The sequence below is a fragment of the Notolabrus celidotus genome, chromosome 22 (assembly GCF_009762535.1).
Source record: "Notolabrus celidotus isolate fNotCel1 chromosome 22, fNotCel1.pri, whole genome shotgun sequence".
Classification (NCBI taxonomy): Eukaryota; Metazoa; Chordata; class Actinopteri; order Labriformes; family Labridae; genus Notolabrus; species Notolabrus celidotus.
The window spans coordinates 19,466,869-19,491,175 of NC_048293.1; the positions used below are offsets into that span (position 1 = coordinate 19,466,869).

Below are 24,307 nucleotides of genomic sequence, written 5' to 3' on the forward strand. Positions count from 1 at the left end.
TCACAAGTCACTGTGCACCCTCACTTTTTATTGGGCCTTTGATTTGACTTAAATAAACTAAACTAGAGATTAAAAACATCCGCCAAAAATAATGAGTTTATAAAATTGCTGTTTCAGTCGTCTGGTGTGACACCTCCCGCCTCACAGTGGTGACAGACATTTAAAATCACAACACAGGAATTGTCAGTCTTGTTGATTTTTGTCTTGTTTGCTTTTTCAGGCCGTACGATGGCATCACGTTTAATTTCAGTCTGTTTCATAACCAGTGGTGGAGAGTAACAGTAAATTTACTTGAGTACTGCACTTAAGTACAGTTTTTGAGTATCTGTACTTTACTTGAGTATTATTTTTTTGGGGATACTTATTCTTTTACTCCACTACATCCAGAAGACAATTATTGTACTTTTTACTCCACTACATTTCTATCAGTGCACTAGTTACTCACTACTTTAGCTTTGAAGTCAGCTCATGAATTTCCTTCTCTGTTCTGAAATCTAAAATGTGTTTGTGTAGTTCTGTTTGTCTCAGTGGTTTAGTCATACCTGTATATCGTGCGTCTCCACGGTTGAACGTGGAGCAAACACAGAGCAGATTTCACTCAGATCAGGCAGTTCATTTAGAGGTGGTAATGATGGCTATAATTCTCCACCTGAGCACTCATGTCCATATCTTCAGCCCGTGTTAGAAGTTTTTGAAATGAAGAATGATACGTATCGTTTGAAATGTTCTCCCTGTTTTCCACTCTGCCCAAACACACAAACATTCACTGTCCAACCTGAGAAAGCGTGTTGAGCTACATAAAATTTGTTTCATTCCAGATGAACATTTCAAACTAAGTTGTCTGTGCTTGGAGTAACTTAGTTTCTGTTTGTATGACATGGGTTAGTTTTTAGAGAGTATTTTTTTCTAAATAAACATGGATGTAACTGAATGTACTCCTATGTAGTCTGGACTGCATTTATGTATTTTGAAATTACATTTTTTTTTTTGATTTTAAAAAAAAAAGTACTTCAGTACTTTAACTCAAGTAATAATCTGACAGAGCAACTTTCACTTGTATTGGAGTAATATTTGACCTGGAGTATCTATACTATGACTTAAGCAATGAAGCTGTATACTTTGTCCACCACTGTTCATAACCAGCAAAAAGCTCCTTACATTGCCTTTAAACTATATGCACTCATATCTAAAGTGTGATATTGCTGTGATGGGATATCATGTCTCAGTGTACTGGTTGAGGCTGTAAATGATGATCATTTGGCAGCTGGATAATCTGATCTAAACGTGTGTTTCAGGGTGTTTTGACTCTTTGAGTTTCTGTTTCATTAATGGTTCTGTAACAGAGTTAGTAGGATGTTAGTTAGCATCTTTGTGGATGCTAGAAACATACACAAAGTTAACTCCTTTTTTGTCGTTCAATAAAAAAAATCTGTCTGTAACATAATAACAAAGTTTCCACTCATGGGCTCAAGGTCTTTCTTTTTCCTTCCAAAAAATGTAATCCCTCTTTCTCTCCGTTCTCAGTTTTCCTCCCCGTGTCCCCTCATCTCTCCTTCCTCTCAAACTTCTCCCCGTGTCCCCTCTTCGTCAGGTCTGCTGAAGGAGATTCTCTCACAATGCCACTGTCTCAGAGCCTCAGTGTCTCCTCCACAAATAGGCCTCGGTAACTAATCCTTCCTGCTCTGGTTTCAGACGGGACCAGATAACTCTCCCCCAACACCATCAGACCCCTACTCTGTAGCTCCAGTCTCTTCTTGCACCCCTCTTCCCTCACTCATTGACTTTGGAAAGCTCATCTCTCAACTTTGATATAGGTTACAGTGAAGAGACGTCCTGTTTCTCTTTGATAGCCCGATCAGATCAGATGTTGTGCCAGTGAGTAAACAGGTGAACACAATGAGAGAAAACAAAGTACAGTGCACTTTGCGATGAACTTATCTCTGGATTTTATAAAATAATCCTGCAGCTCACTGAAAGAGAAGATTACAGAGAGAGGAGTTTATAAACCAGCTTACCTTTGAGTAATCCAGGTGGTGTCTCTGTGTTTGGACCTTAAAGAGGTTAGAGAGGGAAGATAAATCATCTGTTAAATTACTACAGCTTTCATGTTTACCCGAACATCTAAACATTTTTCTCTTTACAAAGGTATGATTGGATGAAATAAATAGAAATCACTTGAACCTGTAAAGTCATGAACTCCCTCGTTCGTCCTCTAATTCAATAACTGATCATCATCAACATGAGAAATGTTCATAAACACAGAACGGAGTAAAGGTTGAGTAAATTAGCAGTGAATATGTTGTTTTTAAGGTAGAACATACATTCACTACGATCCCTTCTTTTATTTTCCACATTTCAAGGCTAAAAAGCGTCTTCAGAAATCTGTTGAAGTATTTTGGTGAAGAAATGTTCATAATTAAACTGTTTTCTCAAAGGTTAACACAAAATAAACACCAGATGTTTCCAGGAAAGCAGTGAACCAAACATATTTCAAACCAGGAGTAATCCTGCTCACTGCTGTAGTACGGCGAAGTGGACTTTTAAGCTAAACGCTAACACTAGTAACATACTGGCAATGATTCAACCTACATCCTGATGTTTAGCAGGTATACAAGACGCACACACAGCTGTTTAAATCATGTATCTGTCCAATTTCAGATTGCTGTGCAGGAGTCTGGGGTTATTGTAAGCGATCCAAGTGTGAAGCAGTTCAGAACAGAGCTATGCATTGTTTTCTGGGTGTGCATAAAAATGCCCCCAAACTTGAATTGTATGGTGACATGGGATGGGAACCATGTGACATATGGCATATGGGTGACATGGTTTAAACTGTGGAATAGATTTACAAATATGCCAGACAACAGGCTAATAAAACAAATATTCTACTGGGATTATTCTAACAGCTAAACCTGGACCTCAGAGCTTGTGAGAATATTTGAGGTCTCCAATACATCTTTAGAAAAAAAGTTAACGTGTAGTATGAGTCAGATTAAAACAAAACTATTTGACAGTAACACACACAAACAGTTAGAAGAAGTCTTGTGTAAACCCCAAACTAAGAACACAATTGTCTGTTTAAAAAATGTATCACCCAGAGCTTTATGTCACTCTTACCCCAATATTGGCAGAGAAAGGTAGCTGGATAAAGAGAAGTATGACAACAATGCACCCTCATGCGCAGCTCAACTCCTTCTCTGAACACATCCTACATAATTGAAGAACAGCATGCTAATTGTTGTTTTAAATTGGTGACTTTTGACATTTTGCTGCAAACATTCATAATCAGGCTCCGGTCTCTAAAGTCGCCTGTTCCAGCTTTAAGAAAACCTTTCTCTATCAGACTTTTCAGGTAAGAGATGTATTTGTTTCTGTTGTAAGATGCCCAGAATCATCAGAATCTGGAACACATCAATCTAAAAATCAAAGAAGCAGTTACATGGTGTCAGAGTCAGTTTGTACCTGCTGCAGCTGCTGATTCCATCTCTCCTGACCGACGATCTGACGGTGGAAAACCACCGGGGCGGCGCTGAAACTGAACGACACAGGCTCTCCCACGCTGCTCTTCACAAACGGCTGCAGGTCAGAGTTCAGCTGCAGAAGAGAGAGCACACTCGTCACTCAGACATCAGTCAGGGGTAGATTCAACTGTGCAGCCAATTAGACCCACCCAGCGGTATAAGCCCTGGTTAACAGGTGTTCAAGCATGCTGCCTACCTACACCCTGAGTGACCCTGTTAATGAGAAGCGTGATGAACAGTTAATGACAGAGCCGGCATGATGAGGACGGTTCTCCATCAAAGACCTCATTTCTGTTTCCTCCCATGCAGAAATTCGCTGTCGCCTCTGAGGCCCGCAGACGAGGCGCCGCAGGGAGCCGCAGCAGGAGAAGATGCTCTGACACGGCACCAAGACTTGGAGGATCGTCAATGACTTTTTAGACTAATACTGGTGAAGCTACCATTCAGCTGGAGGAGCCTACACTGTGAGATGCATTAACTGCATATACCAATGAGATCGCTCGTTGCAAAGACAGATAATACTCACTTTTCTTCTGCCTGTTAGTTGATTAAAGAGGCAGAAGAAAAGAAAAGATATCTTCACGTCCTCCTTTAACTCTTTTTCTATATCAAATTAGGTGTGAAGCGTTTGACCAAGAAAAATTACATAATTAAACTAAAATACAGCCAATCAGGCAGGAAGGGAAAATGAAGATACTGCTGCTGCTGCTGAGGATCAGCGGATCAAACAACCAATCAACACCCTGTTTAATTTGTAATCGATTACAGTTACACAGAAACAGTTTGGTGATCAGGAGGGGAAAGTTTAAGGGCAAGAAAGGCTGCAAAACTTGGGCGTAACATCAAGATTACCATATCAGCCCTAATCTAAGAAATGATTGTGATAATGAAAAAGGTATGGGTTAAAGTGTTGCATTATGGGTTGTTTAAAGCCCTATTTTTTGCATGTATGATGCATTTTTAAGTCCATTTAAAGCAGTGGTTCCCAAACTTTTCAGCCCGCGACCCCCAAAATATAGGTGCCAAAGACTTGCAGCCCCCACTGTCCCTCAAAGTGATTTAATGTGGCTTCATTTAGCTGGTCTGCAGAAAATTACTCTACCTATATGTGCATGTGTTTCCTGTGCCTTTTTGAGTTAACCTACTACTACCGATGCTTTTGTTAATTAACTGTTCACTAACCCTAAACTTAGGAGTCATCTAGCAAAAAGAAAGGCAGAAAACTTATTACATTGTCTATTTTCAAGGTTTTATTTCAAGTTAAGCTACTGTTTTTGGGGATATTCTTTACTATAATGGGTGAAATGTATTATTTTAGATAACTTAAAAAACAAAAACAATCTGGAAGACATGGTCACGGCCCCCGGGGTTGTCCCCACCCACACTTTGGGAACCCCTGATTTAAAGTATGTCTTTGAGATTTTATCATCCCTGAAAGAGTTCAGATAACCTCCTTTTACCTACATCTGTTCTTGTTTATTGTTTTGCCAAAGAGGATTACCCAGTCCCAGTCACAATGAAACTTTGATGTTAATGTTGCTTTCTCTCTGATTAGTGTACAGAAATAAGTGACATCTCAATTTTACGACTTCAACTGGAGAGAAAAGACCAGATAGAAACTTTGAAAGGTCATTTTCAAACGTTGAAACTTTTCTGTTTTTGCCAGGATGATTCTCTTTCATGTGTCAGTCATGTTAAAAAGCCAATCGAATGATGACAGAAAACACCAGCTGGCTTGTATTCATTGATTCGTGTGTGATGCGATGGTCAGGTCAGACTCACTTTGTGGCCCAGCGACAGGTGTTTGCCGTACTTGTAGGCAAGTCTTTGGGACTCCTTGTCGTGTTGTGCGAGCTCCATTGCAGCTTGACAACTTTTAGCCAACAGTGCCCCGTGGGACAGGAACGTCTGCTCCTCCCACGACGACATGTCCACGCCGTCAGTGAGACTGTTTTCCTGCTGTACATAAAGAGGAGGAACCAGTGTGAGCCTGAACATTTACTGCTTTAAAAATTCAAATTTAATGAGCATAATCAACCAGGATACTTCCTGTTGTTTTCTTTTTATCGCAGATTATTAATCTTCAGTGCCACACATCAAAGTTTGACTACAGAAGGAAGAATAGATGATTCACCTCAGGGTGAGAGGAGTTCTCAGAGTAGATTCCTTGGACTAAATCACCAATGGCACTAGAGATCAATTCAACAACCTGTAAAGAGAGCACAAACACAAACAGGTTCAAAGATAATCATGAGATGAACAAAGCTCGATGATCTGCAGTCATCACGTCAACAGACACCTGTCCACACGAGGTGTCCTTGGACTCACACGCTGATCCAATAACCTACTCCCTCATTATATATCAATCTGCCTAAAATGTAGATGTAAATGAGGTTGATCAAAACTGACACGCTACTCAGTTCACCCGTGACATTTGTAATTAAAAACCATCATTTTCCCTGATTGAAGCACGAGTGAACGGCGTTCTCATCTGAACAGCTGGTTTGTTGAATAAATCAGAGGTGGGACGAGGGTCGGAAACCAGGTGAACTGCTGCAAACTCAGCTGCTCATTACGGGGGCCGGAGGGGAGCTCCTGTTGATTCCACAAAGCAGATCAGGGCTAGCCGTCCTTTATTATATATCATGTTTATAGAGGAGTCCAGCTGATGGAGACTGATCAGGTGTCTGTCCGGTCTGATGAGCTGAAATGGAGCTAAAAAGCAGATGGTGAGGTGAATTAAGACCGCGTCCAGAGAGGAGAGGGGTTAACAAGGTTTAGGAGGAATGATCTGACTTTAGAGTCCTTCATAGTCTCCTTTTTCCTCCACAAATCTGAAGATCTATTTCACTTAGTGCCTTTGAGCAGGACAGATATGGATCCTCTTCCCTCCTTGATTCTTAAAATATCTATATACTGGTTGTTCCCTGCAGCAACATCCGCCTTTTGCTTAAAAATATTCAGTATGAGAGAAAATGTGAGACTATTTTTGACTTTGAGGCTGAAAAACATCCTGAAAAACTGAAAATAATGTCAAACACTGCTTTGTAGGAGTGTGAGTTGTTTTTTTTAAGACTGCAGTTGCCCATTTCCTCTTACAGGGGGCATGCATGACTACATTTTAGCCTACAGGAACACTTCTAGCCACTTATCAATGCCCAGATTAGAGGATGCCTGTTTTCTATTCAAAGTCCTGATTTAATGAATGATTAAAAAATCCTAAGTCAGTGTCCCTGTTCATCAGAGCAGTGTGCATGAGTTAGCAGAGGCGACATCTGTCCGGTTCAGATGAATGAGGTTAAATTTAGAGCTCCTTCAGCTCATCCCAGACATCCTTGCTTCATCATTAAGGTCTGGTGACGCTGGCCTGCTCCGTCAGTCTCGCGGTGCCCTTTGGGAAACCGAATCCACCACGGGAAAATATTGAGGAAACCCGAGCTGCGCCGACAGACCTGGAAGGACAATGTGCCTACAGTATTACCAGATGTGGTGTCTCTGCCTGCCTGTGGAAGTGGGGGCCAGTGGGGGTCTTTTTTTGGAAAGTATCAGATAAGCCCTCCTCCTGCCTCCCCCTTACTCCATTCCCAAATCCAGCCAGATCGTGTTTTGCCGACAGGTCTGTGAGGGGGGAGAAACCGGAGCTCCGTGGTGAGATTATTTTACAGTTTATACAAGTAGCGGCATAGGTTTCCTCTCAAGGCCACGACACATAATCCCCACTTCTCTGAGTGCCTTTAAAGAAAAAAAGGCTAGTTTATGAGAAAAACTTTGAAAGCTGTGAGGACTGCTTATTAAAAAAGGATGACAAACAATGACCATAAACAAACTGTAAGTAAAGACAAGAAGAGCCCACCAACTGTACAGTCAGTTGTTCATGCTCGACTCCAACTGTTCAGTTTTACACACTTCCAAGATTCAGAGTTATGGATATCACACATTCAGCAGCAGGAATATTTGCATCATCTGGTGATTCTTACTTTAAAACTATAACAATATATTGAATACTTTTATATTCTGAACTAGGGTGGGTCATCAGAGGTGATCATTGTGAGCTTTAAGGAGACAGCAGGGTGTAGTGGAAGATTTTTCCCAGTTGAATTACAGTAAATGAAGCACACAGTTTCTTTTGTCCTATACTTTTCTTCATATGTTTTGGGGGATGAGCTTTTTGATGTCAGAGAAGATTTTTTTGTTTCTGTTTTTGAAGCTAGCTGTGGTTGTTCGCAAGAAAACTGTCCGTTCAAAGCTGGAGAGGCTAAACTCTTCCAACAAGTATCTGTGCATATGTGCAGAAAATAATCCAGTTCATTACCTGTGGACAAAGAGGATGTTTTGACCTGCATGTTCAATATTGATCATCAGGATATCTGTATGCAACATTCACAAGCACCAAAACATTGACCCTAGTAATTTCGACTGCTGTCAGACAGAAAATGCCTCTGAGTTTGGGACTAAACTAAAGACTCAAAGTATGGTATTCTCCAGGGATGAGTTTGTTTAGTCGACTTAATGTTGAATATCACCCTCGCTAGTTGGCACCAAAATTCCAAGTCACTTAAAAACATTACAAATGTGTTGTTTTGGGGTCTGAAATGCCGGTCATATGCTGTGTTTAAGTCGTAGTACAACCACCCACCACTAGCCGGAGCTGCAGCTCCCATTAAAGGCTGCTACCATAATACTGTAATGCTCTACTACCTGCATGTAAATAAGCATAGATGACTGATAGCATCTTGTAGCACAGCGGTATATCAGAATGTTAATCAAGTAAATGGAGATTGTGTGCAGGCTGTGTCTAAACTGGCATCTATTTGACTGTCTCTTGTGAATTCCCATGAAGGGAAGAGACTGACTTCATTGCTGTAATACAATTCAAACGTGCAACTTAATAGCTCTCAGCAGATGCAGTCCTTCTATAATGCAGTTTTTTTTTTCAAAATAAGTTTTTATTATTTTATCATTTTCAGAACAAAACAACAATATTCAAGGCTCACTTTGTGCACAAGATATGTACTGTCACCCCTTCCCCGCAGCACAGAAAAGAAAATATCATAAATAAATAAAATAAAATAATAATAACAGACCTTTGACTCAGAAAGACATGACATATGTAAAAAAGTAAAATCAACTATAATGCAGTTTTTTAAATATGCACAATCTCTCCAACCCTCAAATTATTAAAAGTGACAGCAACAGATTTTTTTCTGCACAAACACAAATATGCTGATGATGTTTTGGGAATCTGTAGAGCAACTGACACACCCAAAACGACAACTTTTTTTGAGTAAACATTCACGCTTGCATCCTTGTCTTTTCAACCCTTATTTCTTGATTAAATGTCAGGTAAGTAATCTATTTTAGCAGCACACTCTCACCCCTACATCAAGCAATCAATGAAGTGGTGTGACAAAAGCAACAAAAAAATCTGTCATCTGTGGCTTTTAAAGGCCTGTAATAAGTCCATCTACTATTTCATTTGGACACATTAAATTTGGATTACCTGCCTGTGTACCTACTTATCTACCCTTCTATCTAACCTCCCTGACTGTTTGCACTCTGCATGTAGTACAAAAATGGCTGAGAAGGATCATTTAAGAAAGATTGTCTGAAAAAGTTTGAGGGATGGAAACTCCTTCCTTGTCCTGCGATGTCAGTGAGGCAGAGCAGGTTTATTTGTTTAAGGAGAGAAACTCTGGCTGGATACTTTCAAAGTCCAGCTTAATCTTATTGATTTCTCAAAGGCTGCCCATCCTCAGCTTTAATTCTATGCAAATCTAAAATAAAATGCATTAGGATTTCATGCAAACAGTCATTCATAAACAGAAGAGGTTAATACCAACTTAAGGTCTGTTTATTTGTTTGTTTGGGAGCTTTAGACACTTTTCTTTATTAGCAGACGTCATTGGCTCAGAGTATCATGAGTACCCCTAAGACGAGATCTCCTCCTCATATTAACTTCATAACTGAAGCTGACAGTTTGTTCATTCAGCTCAGGACGACAGTGTTGTGTGGTTGAAGCGCCAAAACAAACCAGTAAGGGGAGCTTACGTTGAGGTTGTTTCCAGATCACTGTCTTGATCACATAAAGGAAGAAACGAGTGGAGTAATTTGTTTGGGTTTCACCACAAACCAAAACCAAAAGCCGACATGAACTTAACATCAGGAGGTGAAATCATTTCAGTTAAAACTTTGCAGAGTTTAAAACTTTGATCTCCTTTTAGTTCTGCTCAGCTCGACTATCTCTACTTTCTGTTCAGTTCATGAATGAGTGAAGATCAGCTCTGCAGAAACACAGCTGAATAGGAGCACACTGTGGTTCGCCTTGGGTTCATTTTGTTTTGTTAACCTTTTCAAACATGAGTAACTGCTGGATATCCGGTGTCCGACTCCTTACTACACTAAAAAACTTCCTGTGAGATGCTTCCTGTGGTTGCTTCAGATTACATTAACTCTCACTTTGTTTGGAAAAATATAAAACTCATGGTTTTAAACATGCAGTGTGGAACTATACGTCCACCAGAGTCTAACTGGGATTGTTCCCATCGTGATGAGAAGAGCTAGTCGATTGCAATGTGTGCTTTTTCCATTTTCTGTGAGATCAATATTCAAACAGCATTACTGTCACTGTACATCAGTAATAAAGTGGAAACTATCCATCACAGAAGTAGAAGTGAAAGAAAAGCAGAGGCCAAAAAGCTTTGCATAGAAATTTGAAATTAACTTTATATTCTAAAAGGAAACCTTGATGCTAATAACTGAGTTTGTATACCGGGCACCACAATGAATACTGCTTACATCATATCCCAGGAGAGCGTCTCCAGTCTGCCATAGATCAGACGTGAACCAGACTGTGTGTGCTGAATAAGAAGTGGCAGGGAAGGTGATAAGGGCTGGTCCTGCTGATGGCACAGGAGGGAGCGAAGATGGTTATTTTGATCCACTTAGGCAACCGCACTGTGACGGAGCAGCGTGGTGACAGGATCTGTCAGCGGGGGGTTACCAGAATACATAGTAGATATGATCTGTGGTGCACTTACATGACCACCACACAAACACACATAAAAAACTGAACACTCAATAAGAAGGATGCCCTGGTCTATGGTGAGTCCTGATCAGATTCTCCTCCATGCATAACAGCGTGAAGACCATCAAACGTTTGAATGTGTGTGCTGTCTGAGATGGAGTGAACACTACAGTGAGTATTAAAATTATATTCAGCATGTGGGACAGAACTTCACCGACTCTCCATCCAAAAAAAATACCTCAAAGAATCACCTACAAAATGTCTTTTTACTTGTTGACCTCACTGAGCAACAGAGAGCTGCAATTTAACACAAACACACAGTGGATATGTGTGTGTTCACATTTTATAAGTTGAACACCTGCACCTCCGTTTTGTTGCTGTACACACAGCAATGCAGGACCAACAAACTGAGCCTCTGAGTGACGCCTCAGTGTTCAACTTTCAACTTTCAACAGGAGCTGAATTTTCCACGTAGGCTTTTATCAGCTACGAAACAAGCAAACCATGTGATCAAAATCCATAAAATCCAGAGAGTAGAAGTTTCAGGGTTAAGAATCTGGGCTTTGATGCTGTGTTGTCAGATACAGGACATTAGGAGGAGCTACAAAACAAGCCGTTCATAGTTGCTCAAATTGTCTTTTGCTTAGGTTTCCTTCAGGGTTCAACCTTCACAAGGATTTTCTGAGCAAAAATTCTAAGTTCAGTTCAGCCCTGATTGCAAGAAAAGACAAATGTTGATCACTTTTAGAGACCTAAGAGGGAAACCTCACCAGTATTTGTAAAGAAGAGGCAGGATAGCTGTTCTTCTTGTCGAGGAGGAGGCCAGGATGAATCACTAGACTCTGATCTAGCTGTCCTACTGATGCAATGTTGGAAATAAAAAAATCAAGGTAGCAACTTTCGAGGTGCAAGTTTACTTTTTTTAAACAAGGCATTGTACCACATTATGTACTTTTTTATGGTTTTGTTTCAACTGCAGCTGCGCTCCCTTCCCTGTGTGCACGTTTTTTTCAACTTTTCTTTTTTTCAGGCATTTATGTCTTTATCAGACAGGACCACTGAAAAGAAGAAATGTTGGGAGCAGAGAGTGAGGGATGACATGCAGCAAAGGCACTGAGAGTCGATCCAGTGATGAAGACTGTGACCTCTGTACATGGGGTGCAACTCCAGGAACCCCCCAATTGCATGATCAACCTCTTCTTGAGTTTAATGTGAGTGTGTGTGTGTGTGTGTGTGTGTGTGTGTGTGTGTGTGTGTGTGTGTGTGTGTGTGTGTGCATAGTACATCCCCACAGCTGGTCGTCCTTCACCTGTGCTACAGTTTTGAGAAGCTTGATTGGCAACAAAACGATCAGAGGATAGCATGTCCGACAAACACCTTTAAAATGTGTGGCATGCTCGACATTTGAGAGGCAGACCTGACTGTTGGTTCATCTCTGTGCTTCTAGTGTGATAGTTTGTTGTTGTTAGTTTATTAATGGTTAATCGGACAACTCATCGTCGTGTGTTTTATCGAGTTAGGAGGCTCTCGCTTGATTTATAGATCAAGTCAGTCTTAGTTTAATTTTTGTTTCACCTGTAGAAAGACTAGTTGGATCTTATAGCTCCAGTTCAAAGTGGAGCTCTAAGTCCTCTTTTTGTTGTATTTATTCAACTGATTTGAACAGCACTCACTGGCCATTTCCAGTTGCCTGGCCCTGTTTTGTTTGTCAGCTGTGCTTCTTTTTGTAATGACTAACTTTGCTTAAACAAAAAAATATTCAGGTTTTATGCTTCACTTCTCTTAACAACCATTTGGAGCTTGTTAAATATTAATTGCAGGAACGACACATTGAGTTGTATCGATAAGATAGACAATATAAGAATGAAGACAAACACGCTGTCAGGACTGATATGAAGACTGAAGTGTTTCTTTTATAAATCACTGACATCAGGTCAAATATTCAACACTTCTCTGTGTTACTGACGGAGAGCTTACCTTTGTGTTATTCAGTTCAGCGAGTCCTGTACAAGCGTTTGCCAGGAGGAAGTCTCCACTCAGCACGGCCATCTTGTTCCCGAACTGCATGTCCTTCAGCGGGCCGTCTGAAACCGTCCACTCCTTCAGGTTAACTATCCCACGATGCACCAGGAAGGCCGTGTGGATCAACTCAGTGATTTCTGCCAAGTTCCTCTGACTATGAAACAGAGAAAAAGAATAGATTCGAAAATTACAGCTTTTTCTGTCAACAGCTCCTCAGAGAGGCGTTCCCCGGGCTGACAGTCGGAGAGCTTTCTGACAGAAACCTTTCAGTGTTTCTTTGCAGCTAAAATATGCAGGTTTGGTCAGCTGAGAAACTTATTCAGAACATCATGTACAGGTGTGCTCGCTGCAGAGGAATCATTACTGAAACATTTGTGGGTTTCATTACAACCTTCGAGCTTATTAAGTCAATAAAACTGCAGCATTCAGATTCTGGAGTCTTGTTTTTATTTGACTAAAATACACAACACTCACACAAACAAAGCCTGCTGGGATCATCACAGTTAATTAAACCACAAACTGAAAAATTTACAGACTAGAAAACTTTAATGAAGGAATAACTATGTGTCCTTGAATAATAAGACATTTTACACAACTGCATTTTCATTTAGGAACCCTTCAGAGTCAAATCCAGCGTACTCAAAGTAAGACGTGTCAGACATCTTTCCACTCAGGGTGTCAGGGGTTGTGTAAAAGAAGAAATTAAACTTATCATTAGCAAATAACAGCCATTCTTGATTATGAGAGAAAAGACATGAAAGTGGTCTTTGAATGGAGCCTTTCAGCACAGCCTTAGGGAGGATATAATCAAATGTTGATTCAGCCATCGGTGGGGGATAATTAGGCCCCTCTCCATATGGAAGCAGCTCGCCACGCTGCGACAGGAGGGATCCATCCAGACGGGGTTGGGTGCGCTGATAGCCACTTACGACCTTCTTTCAGCGCTTTGAGAACCTGATGAGCCAGTCTTTGCTCTGTGCTCCAACCCCTTCCCATGCAAACACACTCACACTCACACACACACACACACACACACACACACACACACACACACACACACACACACACACATACATACACACACACACACACACACACACACACACACACACACACGTCTTGTAGCCAGGTAATTGCCGTGTTCGATGTCGCCGTGGAAAAGATGTGATTAAAATTCAATAATGTCATCTATTTTGCCTCTCAATCACACCCATTGTCTGGTTGGCTTCTTTGCCCGGTGACGCAGAGCAACAACACGTTTGCCCCGAATGGCTGTTAATAAGTTCAAGGTTTAAATAAAAAGGAAATTAACAGATTGTCAGTCGCGTGTGCTCAAGGTGCCTCAGAGTGATGGATACACTCGACAGGTTTCGAGAGGAGAGCTCGTTGTAATGAGGAGAGGAAGACAAGAAAGAGCCGCGGCTGATTTTGATTGTCATGAAGTGTAAATGTGTTTAATTGTATTCCTGGTTCAGAGTCGGCGGTATGGTGACCGTGTACATGGTAGAGCACAAAAAACAAATGGAGCAACATAATCTGAGGTTACACATCATCTGTTTATGCTTTCACGTAACAACTGTCTTACTGTAACGATCAATGAAGGTGGAAACATGGTTACTGCAGGTGAGAAACCGTAATATTAATATTTGAAATAGGATGATGAACATAAGAGCAGAACAACACAAGTTGTTGTCTTATAGATGTAACATGGTATGTGCATAATGGATGGTCTGTTTAGGAGAAGCTCATGACTGCCGGAAGTTAACAAGCTGCCATTACTACAGTGATGTCACCCTGCAACATCTGCCCTCGTCAATGCATCTCCTAAGAAGTGATCGATTCTTGTTTTCATAATCACTTTAAATGTTACCTCACTTTAGACAACCATGTAGATGACACCTGTGGAGTACTCAGCTGCTCTAACAGCTGTGACAAACTTCAACTTTGTTAACTTTGCACAAAACACAAGACTTAACTTCATAAAGAGTCTCGCTGTACGAGAGCGAACTGCATGGATTCACTGGCAGAGGAATCCCTCAGAAGAGGATCAAGAATCAAGATCAAGATTTTGTTGTTCATCGTCGGGCGATTGATGAAAAGATCTCGTATATTCTGTAACTAAGCTGCATGTCACTGGTGCAATGCAACTAGTCTGAAGATTAAACACAGCTGTTAATATGAGGCAGGTGGTCAAGTTTCTCTCCTTTTCTCTTTTATCTAATCAGGCGGTTGTTATAAATTTGAAATTTAAATAATCATCTGACTGAGGTTCCATCATCAGCAGCCGTTTAATGTTTTTTATTCCAACTGCTGCTGTCTCAGTCAGCAGGAAGCAGAAGACTTTGATTTGCCACCTCAGTAATAGCAGCAGACAAAACCCGCTCGCCTGATTCGTCTAAAGGGAGTTGCTTTCAGAACTGGAAGGTCATCGGTTTAAGTCCCAGTTTTGACCAAAGTATAAAGGCTGCACTGTTAGCTGTGGAAGTGTCACTTCATCCTCTTGCTCAAATGCCTCTGAGCAAGGCACCAACTGCACAAGGAGCTCGCCTCTGTCCCCTCAGAGGAGTAATAAAGTCCTCTTCTTATTATTAATGGAGTTCCTTTGTTGACAACTCCTAAATGTTTGACTGTGGCTCCCTGTAGTCCTTAAATACACACAAACTACAGCGTCTAAGATTACAGCTTTAATTAAATACTGAACCAGAAGTTGATGTTTTTTCTATGCATGAAGCCTTCTCTGCATCCAGTTGGAGAGTTAGATTGGTTGTGCTCTACACAGGCGACACAACCTCCAAGCTTTGTTTGCAGAAAGAGGTGTAGAAGGTTTGTTAAAATCTTTTTTCTTTCTTTCAAAAACACATGTTTTTCATTACTTACAAACCTGCAGACTTCAGCCCTTACAAACTCAAGTGACATCACTCGAGGCAGTTGATCATACTTCATAAAACTCATGAAGTTACTGCAGGTTTCACGCATCATTTTTCAAACAGGGACTTGTAGAGGAGTGATGCTTCCTCGTACCTATTGACAGAATTCTGATGTTGGACATTGCCGGAGTTCTTAAAGGCTCCAATTATTATTATATTATATTAAAATGCAGTTAAAAAAAAAAAACACCAACCGTCTATTGATTAATGATAAAAGAATCAATAAAATGTTCAAAAACACTGAATTAACACCCGACAAATCAAAGTATTTCATCACATTGATGCAAAGAACCTGATAAAATGCTTCAGAGTGGCTCAGACCACCCAGGGATATCAGTTGCAGCTAACACTTTGTCCTCTCTCTGATACAAATTCCAATATAAACCTACATCACCATTACCCCACCATCAAACCTTCATTCATGGAGTTAATGTAAGAACTTTAAATGTTGCATTTAAAGTACTGAACAATGGCACAGAGCCAAGAACAAAGCAAATCATTGGATCACCAACGAATACACATCCCAAAGCTGAGCCTCCGAACAGTCCTGATCAGCAGCAGTGGAGCTTGGGGAGGAAAAAGGGGGGACAAGGGGGCCGGTGTATAAATAGCTTTGGTGCCCAGTTGCATAGCAACCGATGCCATCTCGCCGAGGTGTAACGCCCCTCACCACGCCCCTTGTCCTGACTGTTCTGTTCCATTTTCCTCCCTCCGCAGTCTGCCTCGCCATCAAACACAGCCTTGCAGATCTGAGTGCGTCCCTGTGTGTGATTTAAAGACGGGACCTGTCCATCAGACGGCCTGCATGATGTGTTCAAAGACACCATGTTTATTCTTTAACAAGAATTAAGAGGTGTGCTTCGTTCAAGTTCAATTATCTGAGTCTGTGTGTTCTATCTATCTACCTACCTACCTATCTACCCATCTATCCATCTATCTATCTATCTATCTATCTATCTATCTATCTATCTATCTATCTATCTATCTATCTATCTATCTATCTATCTATCATGGTGGTGCTCTGGTGAATCATCAGTGTCAGGCAGCAGAGTGGGAAATGTTTTACAAATGCTGCCTGTCAGAAGGGAGGAGACCATCCCCCGGAGGTTTCAATCACCCCCCCCAAAACCCGCCCCACCCCGACTCCCTCCATCCCTCCATCTCTTCCATCAGAGGTGCTAATGAGCCCAGGAGAGGTGGGGGGATAGCTGGGGGGAGAGACAGAGCGAGCAAGATAGTGCAAATGAGGTGATCAAGTCATGCTGTGTCTGTGTGAGTGTGAGAGTGTGTGTTCGTGTGTGTGTTTGGGTTTGGACTATCCATCACACACGAGTGAGGGAATGCTGCATGTTGGACTCGGTGATCCAGTGTCACAGAGAAGTGAGCGCCAGGTTGTGACAGGAGGTGAGTGTGTAATGACTCGTCCTGTAGTGACTCACAACCTGCCGACACGGCTCAGCCTCACAGCCTGAAGAGGACCGAACCCGTGTCTTCAGTGGCGCCTGGGTTACTCCAATTAATTCTAATATTAGGATGTTTTTGCACAGACACGGCCCCGCCACACACATATGCCCTGTGCCAGCCAGCAGCAAGAAAGAAACCTTTCAGGCACCCAGCACACAGCCACGCCAAACACAGCAGTCACTTCTGGAAACCACTTGGCACACACCCACATCCCCGTTTAGAGCCGCATGCTGCATGTGGAAGGAAGCCAGAGAGGACCTTAGGGTGCTACCTGAAACATTTAACCAGCAGCAACTGTTGATTATACAAGTTCAGCATGTTAGGATTTTGGTTCAACACCAGAAATAATTAATATTTTTATCACTGTGGGCCCACATTGCAGCTCATATACTGGAGTTAAGCCAATTGTAACTAGCTAGGGCTGTAACTCTAATCTAGGGCTGCTGCCATAATGCTCTACTACCTGGATGCAAACCGCCACAGATGATAAATGGCTCTCATCGTAAGAGTGAGTTTTTTCAAAAAATATTTCTTGGGCAACTTTTCATTAACTGATAGATTTGGGGAAGATATGCAGCAAAGGGATGTGGCTGGGATTTGACCATAGACAAAATGTAAATAAAAATGGACAGTGTTGCTCCGCCTCTTCCCGTTGTACGGTTCTGAACCCAAAAAAACCCCGCTCTAGGGTGCAGCCATTGTGCAGCCAGAGTCTGCGAAGCCAAAGACTTTCTGTGGTTGCCACGTTAATTTCTGTGTCAGCACGGTAACGAGCTCCGCCCTACAGCGTAGCGTCACAAGATCCTATGGAGTTTTCCTCTAATCACTAATTTAAAAGAAACTTTTCAGAAAATAAGAGGCCTTGAACACAAAACAGTCAAATAATAACTACATATCACCAAAGCATACGGATGTGAGAAACATTTGTACCACGTGTATTTATTTTTTAAAGTTTGACTGCAGCCCCATTCAAATGAATGGGGGAGACAGAGTTTTTGACCTATACTGCAGCCAGCCACCAGGGGACAGATGCCTTGCTGGAAGCTTCACTTCCAGCCGAGCGGGATGCACCCCTGGATTTGACCCTGTGACCTCTGCTACAAGGACTATAGCGTCTGTATATCGGGAGCACACTTAAACCATCAGGCCAACAAGGGGCTCGGTATTTTGATCTAACAAATGGAAATAAATTTGTCCGTCTCTTTTAAATCAAAGATTAAGGCTTTTTTATTTGCCGCTGCCTTCCTTTTAATATATTTCTAATTTCCCTTTTCTTTCTCTTTAATTATATTTTTCATTTTATGCTCTTTTATGCTTGTCTGAATGTTTCCAATGCTTTTAATGTTTTAATGTAAAGCACATTGAGTTGCCCTCATGTATGAGAGGCACTATACAAATAAAGCTGCCTTGCCTCATTTGAACTGGTATACACATGACTGGAGCAATGTGTAACCAAAGGCTGGTGGGGCTAGCTCTGCAAATGGTAGCCACATTCTGCAAACCAATTTGAAATTGCTTACCCGCAAAGTCTATTATTTTGTGTCTCTTTCCTTGTTGAATAAATTGAGCTCAGTTTCCACTATTTGAGAGTTTTCTCACTTTTAGAGTAGTCTGTTAATTGGATTTTAAATTTTATTCATAGGACCAGGATATTAGTCACATTGACACATCTCTAATTGTAACTCAGGACAACATGGTATTTTGATCTGACAATGCAACAAGGAGTGTCAGGTGTGTTCATTGTAGTCTGTAAAAGCCTATAGCTGTCTTTTTAGAACTATCACCAAAAAGATAAGTGTTGGTGTCCTGTGTTACATCTCCTGTCAGTGTTGATCTGATATTGACCCATTGGGTTAAACTATGAGTCAGGGTTGACAGTAAAAAAGAAGACTCTTATCATGTAGTCTTCATAAAAAAATCTTCCAGAAACAAAATCATGAAGGAAAACTTTGGAGCACCGAGTATCAGCCAATGAAAATACATTGGTAATTGCAAATCACACCTCAGAAGGTCAGCACCAGGTAGCACTGTTACAGGTAAAAAACACCTCCATCCTCTGGTGTTAATGGTGAAATATTGCCACTGCCATGCTTTGACTTATTCAACTACCATGTCTATATTGCCAATAGTATTCACTGTAATCACAGAGCCAAATATGGATTATACTTTCACGACAATGTTTTGTAGTATTTTAAATCAAAAGGCTTTTAGTAAATTTGCATGTGAAACCTTTTTGTCCATTTTTCAGTTTAATACTTCGTTTTTTTATTTGGCAGTTTAATTACAGAGCAGCTTCTTGGTGCAAAAGGGAGAAACTAAAAGGAAATTTCATAAAGGGGTTTTATCCATCAAGCAAAAAATCTGAATGTAGCCAAATCAAATGAAATCATCCCATCTTGAAACTACGCCATATTCCCGAGATGATGCAGTGCTTCTTTTACAGGGCTTGATATGGACAATAACCACAGAGAACAGGATAGAATTACCTAACGCAGAGATTTTATTTCAATATTTATCCTTCAGGAGACATGTAACAGGAACACAAATGGAATTGCCTTTCATGGTCTGCTTGCCATGCACATTTCCATGCAATTTTATCCATGTTTCTGCCCACTGTTTTCTCCAAAGCTGCACCTTATACATAAGAGTGGAAATATGTGGAAGCCACAAAGATAGAGAGCTGAGGATTTCAATGACCAGCATGTCTTTAAAAGAAATGCTACTGTGTGGAAACAGAATCGTACCACAGCTCTAAGGACTCTAGGGGATAATATATTTGTTTAATTGACTGTTTTGCCAATTAGCTCTTTAAATAACATCAAAAGCTATGACAACGTTTTAGATTTTGTCTAGTTGGAAAGGTTTCTAGGAATATTCTCGGAAGGAGATAGATTAATCAACACGGAAGTTAAGACTCAATTTAAAGTGTTTGAACCGAGGTATGTTCACGTTTAGTCGACTAAACCTTTACACTTTGTCACCCTGACTAGTCAACACCAGACGTACTAGCCGTATCTGTAGCTCAGGTTTATGACGACTAATATCCAGCTGTTAACACCCACAAATGACAGATGGCATCTCTTAGTTTGGCGTAGTTTGACATATTTTGATTTGAGTTCTCTTTCCTGTCTTCTTCATGTCACAGTTTATCTTAAAAACTCATAATAGCACCTAAAATACATTACCCGGTGTATGTGACACTCGTCCTTTCGCGGGCCTTACATGAAGCTCACTTAACATCAAGTTAACACGGACTCCCAAGTCACTGCAGAGTTGGATAAATGAGGTAATTTGAGCAACAAGAAGACAACAGCTATGTTGGCCTGGTTCCAAACTTCACGATACACACGATGACAAGTGAATTTTTCACTTACGTGTCTCATTCCAGAAAAAAACAGCGAACCATGATGAGTGGCCTAAGCAAGCAGCTGTCTTGATGGATAGCATCCTGAACATGAGAGCCAGCCTGAGCCAGGCGCTAACATTTTAACATTGCAATGCAAAGTTCCTGAAGAAAGGGAGCAAGTGTGTGAGAGAGAAAACCATCTCAAAGGACTGTTGGTAGTTTAATGAGTATTTGATGGATCAGTATTCAGTGATGTGCAAACCAGCGGTGCACACGCTGCACATGTATTCCCTTACTCATCTTAACAACTCAAAAAAGATTAAATAATTTAAACAGCTTTCTTGAGCACCCAAACAGGTCCCAGTTATTTCAGGTGCTTACCTCGGGTAGATGCCGCTGACCATGTCCTGAGGCAGGAGATCGGAGGCTGCTCGGCTCGGCCCAGCAGCTTTTGATAAAAGCAGAACGACCAGTCCTCTCATCTGAAGGTTGTTCTTGCTGTCGTAGACGAAGCCCCTGCAAAAACAACAACAGCTGATTTAAATACCTCCAAAAACATTTGAACTTATTCAACCGGAAAGCTGAAGTAATGAAGACGATGTTATAATTTGGAATAACTTAAAACTACCTCATACTTAGCGATTTTGGATGAGATGCTACAACACATTTTATATTCAGGTCTTGCAAACACATCGCTTTAAAACTTTGAACTACTTTGTTTAAAGTTTAAGGGAATACTGTCGGCTGGCATAGTGCTTCCAAAGTGCCGCATTACAATTGGTCTCACAGAAAATCTAATAACAGTTGCTCAGTGTGAAAAAAAGATATTCGTTGACCACTAGTTTTTATTCTTCAGTCACGTTTGATAGCGAGAGAATTTGCAGGATTTCCAGTTAGGAGAGTCAGGGCTCTGGTTGCTGTTTAAATAACATTTGGTTTGTAGTGTGCTCTGGAAATATTATCATTGCTCTCCTTACACTATACGAACAAAACTGTTAATCTGTCATCCTTTGTCGTCATGTGTGGAGCAAGCGGCAACTTCCGTTCTAAAAATATGAGTCCAATGCGGAAGTGCTAAAAACTGCAGTTCATCGAGAATCAGCTTGAGGCTGGCTCTGGAGGTACTGGAAACCACATACACATGAATGGAAAAAAGACAATCTTTACAGCAGAAATAAACATGTTTACAGCCTGGTACAAAAGACAAGTGTATTCTGGATAGCTCATTTCTCGATCAGCTCACACTGTGAGGGGGGTGAATTTTTTCTAACCCGGCAATTTTGAAGATATTGAGATTACGAGTCTTCCAATGAGAGACACAGCTGACTGCAAGAACACTGTAGCTGTTGGCTAGGAGGCTCAAACTCTGCCTCTTTACATCACACTTGCTCCACAGCAGTAATATGGCTGCCGCCGATGATTGGCCTCAAAACAGCTCTTCAGAAACAGATGGGTGACGTCAGGGATACTACGTCCATATTTTATACAGTCTATGGTGTGGGGTCTCTTTTCAAAATCAATTAAAAGGTACAGTAAGGAGTTTTCTGCTGGTTATGAAACAAACTGGCATGAGTACTGATGCCTTTTTCTGACCTTCTGTAGCAAATTAGACCATCAGTGATGAGGTAAATTATGTCTAAATAGATATTTGTGATGTCAAACACCACTGGTGAGGGGTAGGTATCTGGAGAATTGATGAAATGCATGCCACAGTCTAAGTCTCTTTTTTACATTTTCTATTGCAAAGAGTCCTGATGAATGATCAAACAAAGCTGGGCAAAACTCTTGGTTCAAAAAAATACTGTGTACAGGAGAGATCAGCAAAGTTCTCCTTCCTCCTTTGACCACAGGGGGTGCCAAATTCAACACAAGTAAGATTTCCTTATAGGAGCTTTATGTTTTGAAACATCTTATATTTTTGGGCATGTTTGCCTTTACTGGATAGGACAGCTGAAGAGAGACAGGGAATGTGGGGAGTAGAGAGTGGGGGAGGACATGCAGTAAATGGTCGAGGCCAGACGAACCTGTGACCTCTGTGTCGAGGGCTATAGCCTCAATGGAGCACAAGCTTAGACCGCTAAGCCAACAGCGCCCTGAGATTTTAAACATCTTTTAATGTGTCCCAGGCTTCAGGCTGATGTAATAACATCCTTCCTTTCTGGAACCGCAGCAGGATCTTTGTCTAAGAAGGCTTCTGTTGTTTTGAAATATTTGATTACAGCAGGTTAAAGGTGATTGTATGTTTTTGGATAAAAAAAACACTAAATACTGTAAATAAGCAACAAAGTGCAACTACCTTTATCAAGCACATTATTTTGATGCTATTTGTTGATTTCTAAATGGCGCTATTGTCTTTGTATTTTCCTGCATACCCTTTAATTCTATTGAACAAACAATGAAATAACAAGGCAGCTGCAGCATGCTGACACATGCAAACTGTACTCTAATGAAGGTTGTTGAACTTTATTTATTGTGTGCATTAAAAACTTTATAACAGGAACATAATTGATCAGTTTTACTGCAGGACTGTATTTTTCTTTAGAGCTGGGGGGGCAGACCCACCCCCTTGCCAACAACCTTCTGACAAATTCACAGAACACACACACACAAAAGCACAGACACACCCACACACACACACACACACACACATACACACACACACAGTGAGCTGCCTGCGTGGTGCACAGATTAAATATCTTTTTACTCTCTCTGGGGAGCGGTTAGACAGAGCACCTCTAATCCCGTCCCTATGGGAGCCCCTTGCGCCATGAATCACGCTCTCGTTAGGGGCTCCGAGGCAGACAAGCAGCCACGCCCCCCTCCGCTCGATGCCCAGACACCGACTTCACCAGCCCACCACCAGCCCTGAGTCTCCTCCTACACCACCCCCACCCTCTCTGACCCACCCCTGCACCACAGGGGGAGGTGGAGGAACCCGAGACAGAGAGTGGATGTGGGAGATAAAGCACGAAGGGAGGGAGGGAGGGGATGGAGAGAGACGGAGGGAAAAAAGGCCAGACAGAAATAAGAATGCAAGAAATGATTACAGGAGAAATACACGTGTGGTTTTGAGCTCTGTGGTGCTGAAAGGAACAAAATAAAAAACCTGAGAGCTTTGTTTCATTACCCAAAAAACCATAAAACACCTCAAGCTGCTTCATTCCCCCAAAAATTGTGACACATCTGACATAATCTACGACTGTCTTCCATCACAGCATATGAAATGTATTTATGGTCACTGTAAATTTTTACTCAATAGCCAATGAGGACCCAGCCTGGCACGCTCATGGAAGCAGAAACATCACCCATTCAACAGAAAACGACCCGCGAGCGAAATGATGAAGCGGCTCTCCTCTTGGGGAGTCCGCGTAAGCCAGTGGCCTGAGGGTGTCGGATGATTAATATTTATGTCACTATCCACACCAGCATACATCAATCAATCACGACTGCCCTCCCGCAAAGGGGTGGAGCGAGGATGATGTGGAAAAGGAGAGATAGTGGGTGCTGCGGAGCGGGAGAGAGGGAGCGGAGAGAGAGAAATGGGCTGCTGTCATTTTTAAAGGGTTGTGAACAGGTCACCACGCCTTCTGCTCCGCAATTGCAGCGCAGGAATTTGGGAACTTTGGCCGCAGTATGCAGGGGATGGAATTAATGCATGCAAATGTATGACCTCATGCCACATATTGATCCTTTATCTGACTTTTTTTCACTGAAGCGATAAAAGAAAGAATGTACCCTATAGGCCTGCACTTCTCTTAATGTTATGTATATGTTTGAGAGAACTGACCAATACTTTGTTCCAGGTTCCTGGAGTAGCTTTCTTTATGGTCATTGTCATTTATCAGCTCAAACATATCCTGATAAGACATAACGCTGGCTTTAAATAATTATGTTTTGAGTGTTTTTCGATGAGTGAAAGGGTTGAAAACAGTTTTTTACAGAATAGTATCGTTACATGTTTTCCACCCGACAAATTTCTGTGTTGATGTTCTTCCCTAAACTTCAA

The 24,307-nt window shown here is 41.4% G+C and overlaps 1 protein-coding gene across 2 annotated transcripts in view; it reads right to left on the reverse strand.

Annotated features, from left to right (window-relative positions):
- pdss2 (prenyl (decaprenyl) diphosphate synthase, subunit 2) overlaps window positions 1–24,307 on the reverse strand; it is a 33,718-nt gene that overhangs the window by 3,720 nt on the left and 5,691 nt on the right. Inside the window, exons 2-7 of one of the 2 annotated variants that reach the window (XM_034675214.1) lie at window positions 20,683–20,817; window positions 12,520–12,718; window positions 5,653–5,727; window positions 5,301–5,474; window positions 3,460–3,591; window positions 2,016–2,051 (exon numbers count right to left, since the gene is read on the reverse strand). In XM_034675214.1, coding sequence (XP_034531105.1) covers window positions 2,016–2,051; window positions 3,460–3,591; window positions 5,301–5,474; window positions 5,653–5,727; window positions 12,520–12,718; window positions 20,683–20,817 — 751 coding nt within the window. Of the gene's footprint in view, window positions 1–2,015; window positions 2,052–3,459; window positions 3,592–5,300; window positions 5,478–5,652; window positions 5,728–12,519; window positions 12,719–20,682; window positions 20,818–24,307 lie in introns of both variants that reach the window. The other variant, XM_034675213.1, reaches the window with a different exon arrangement.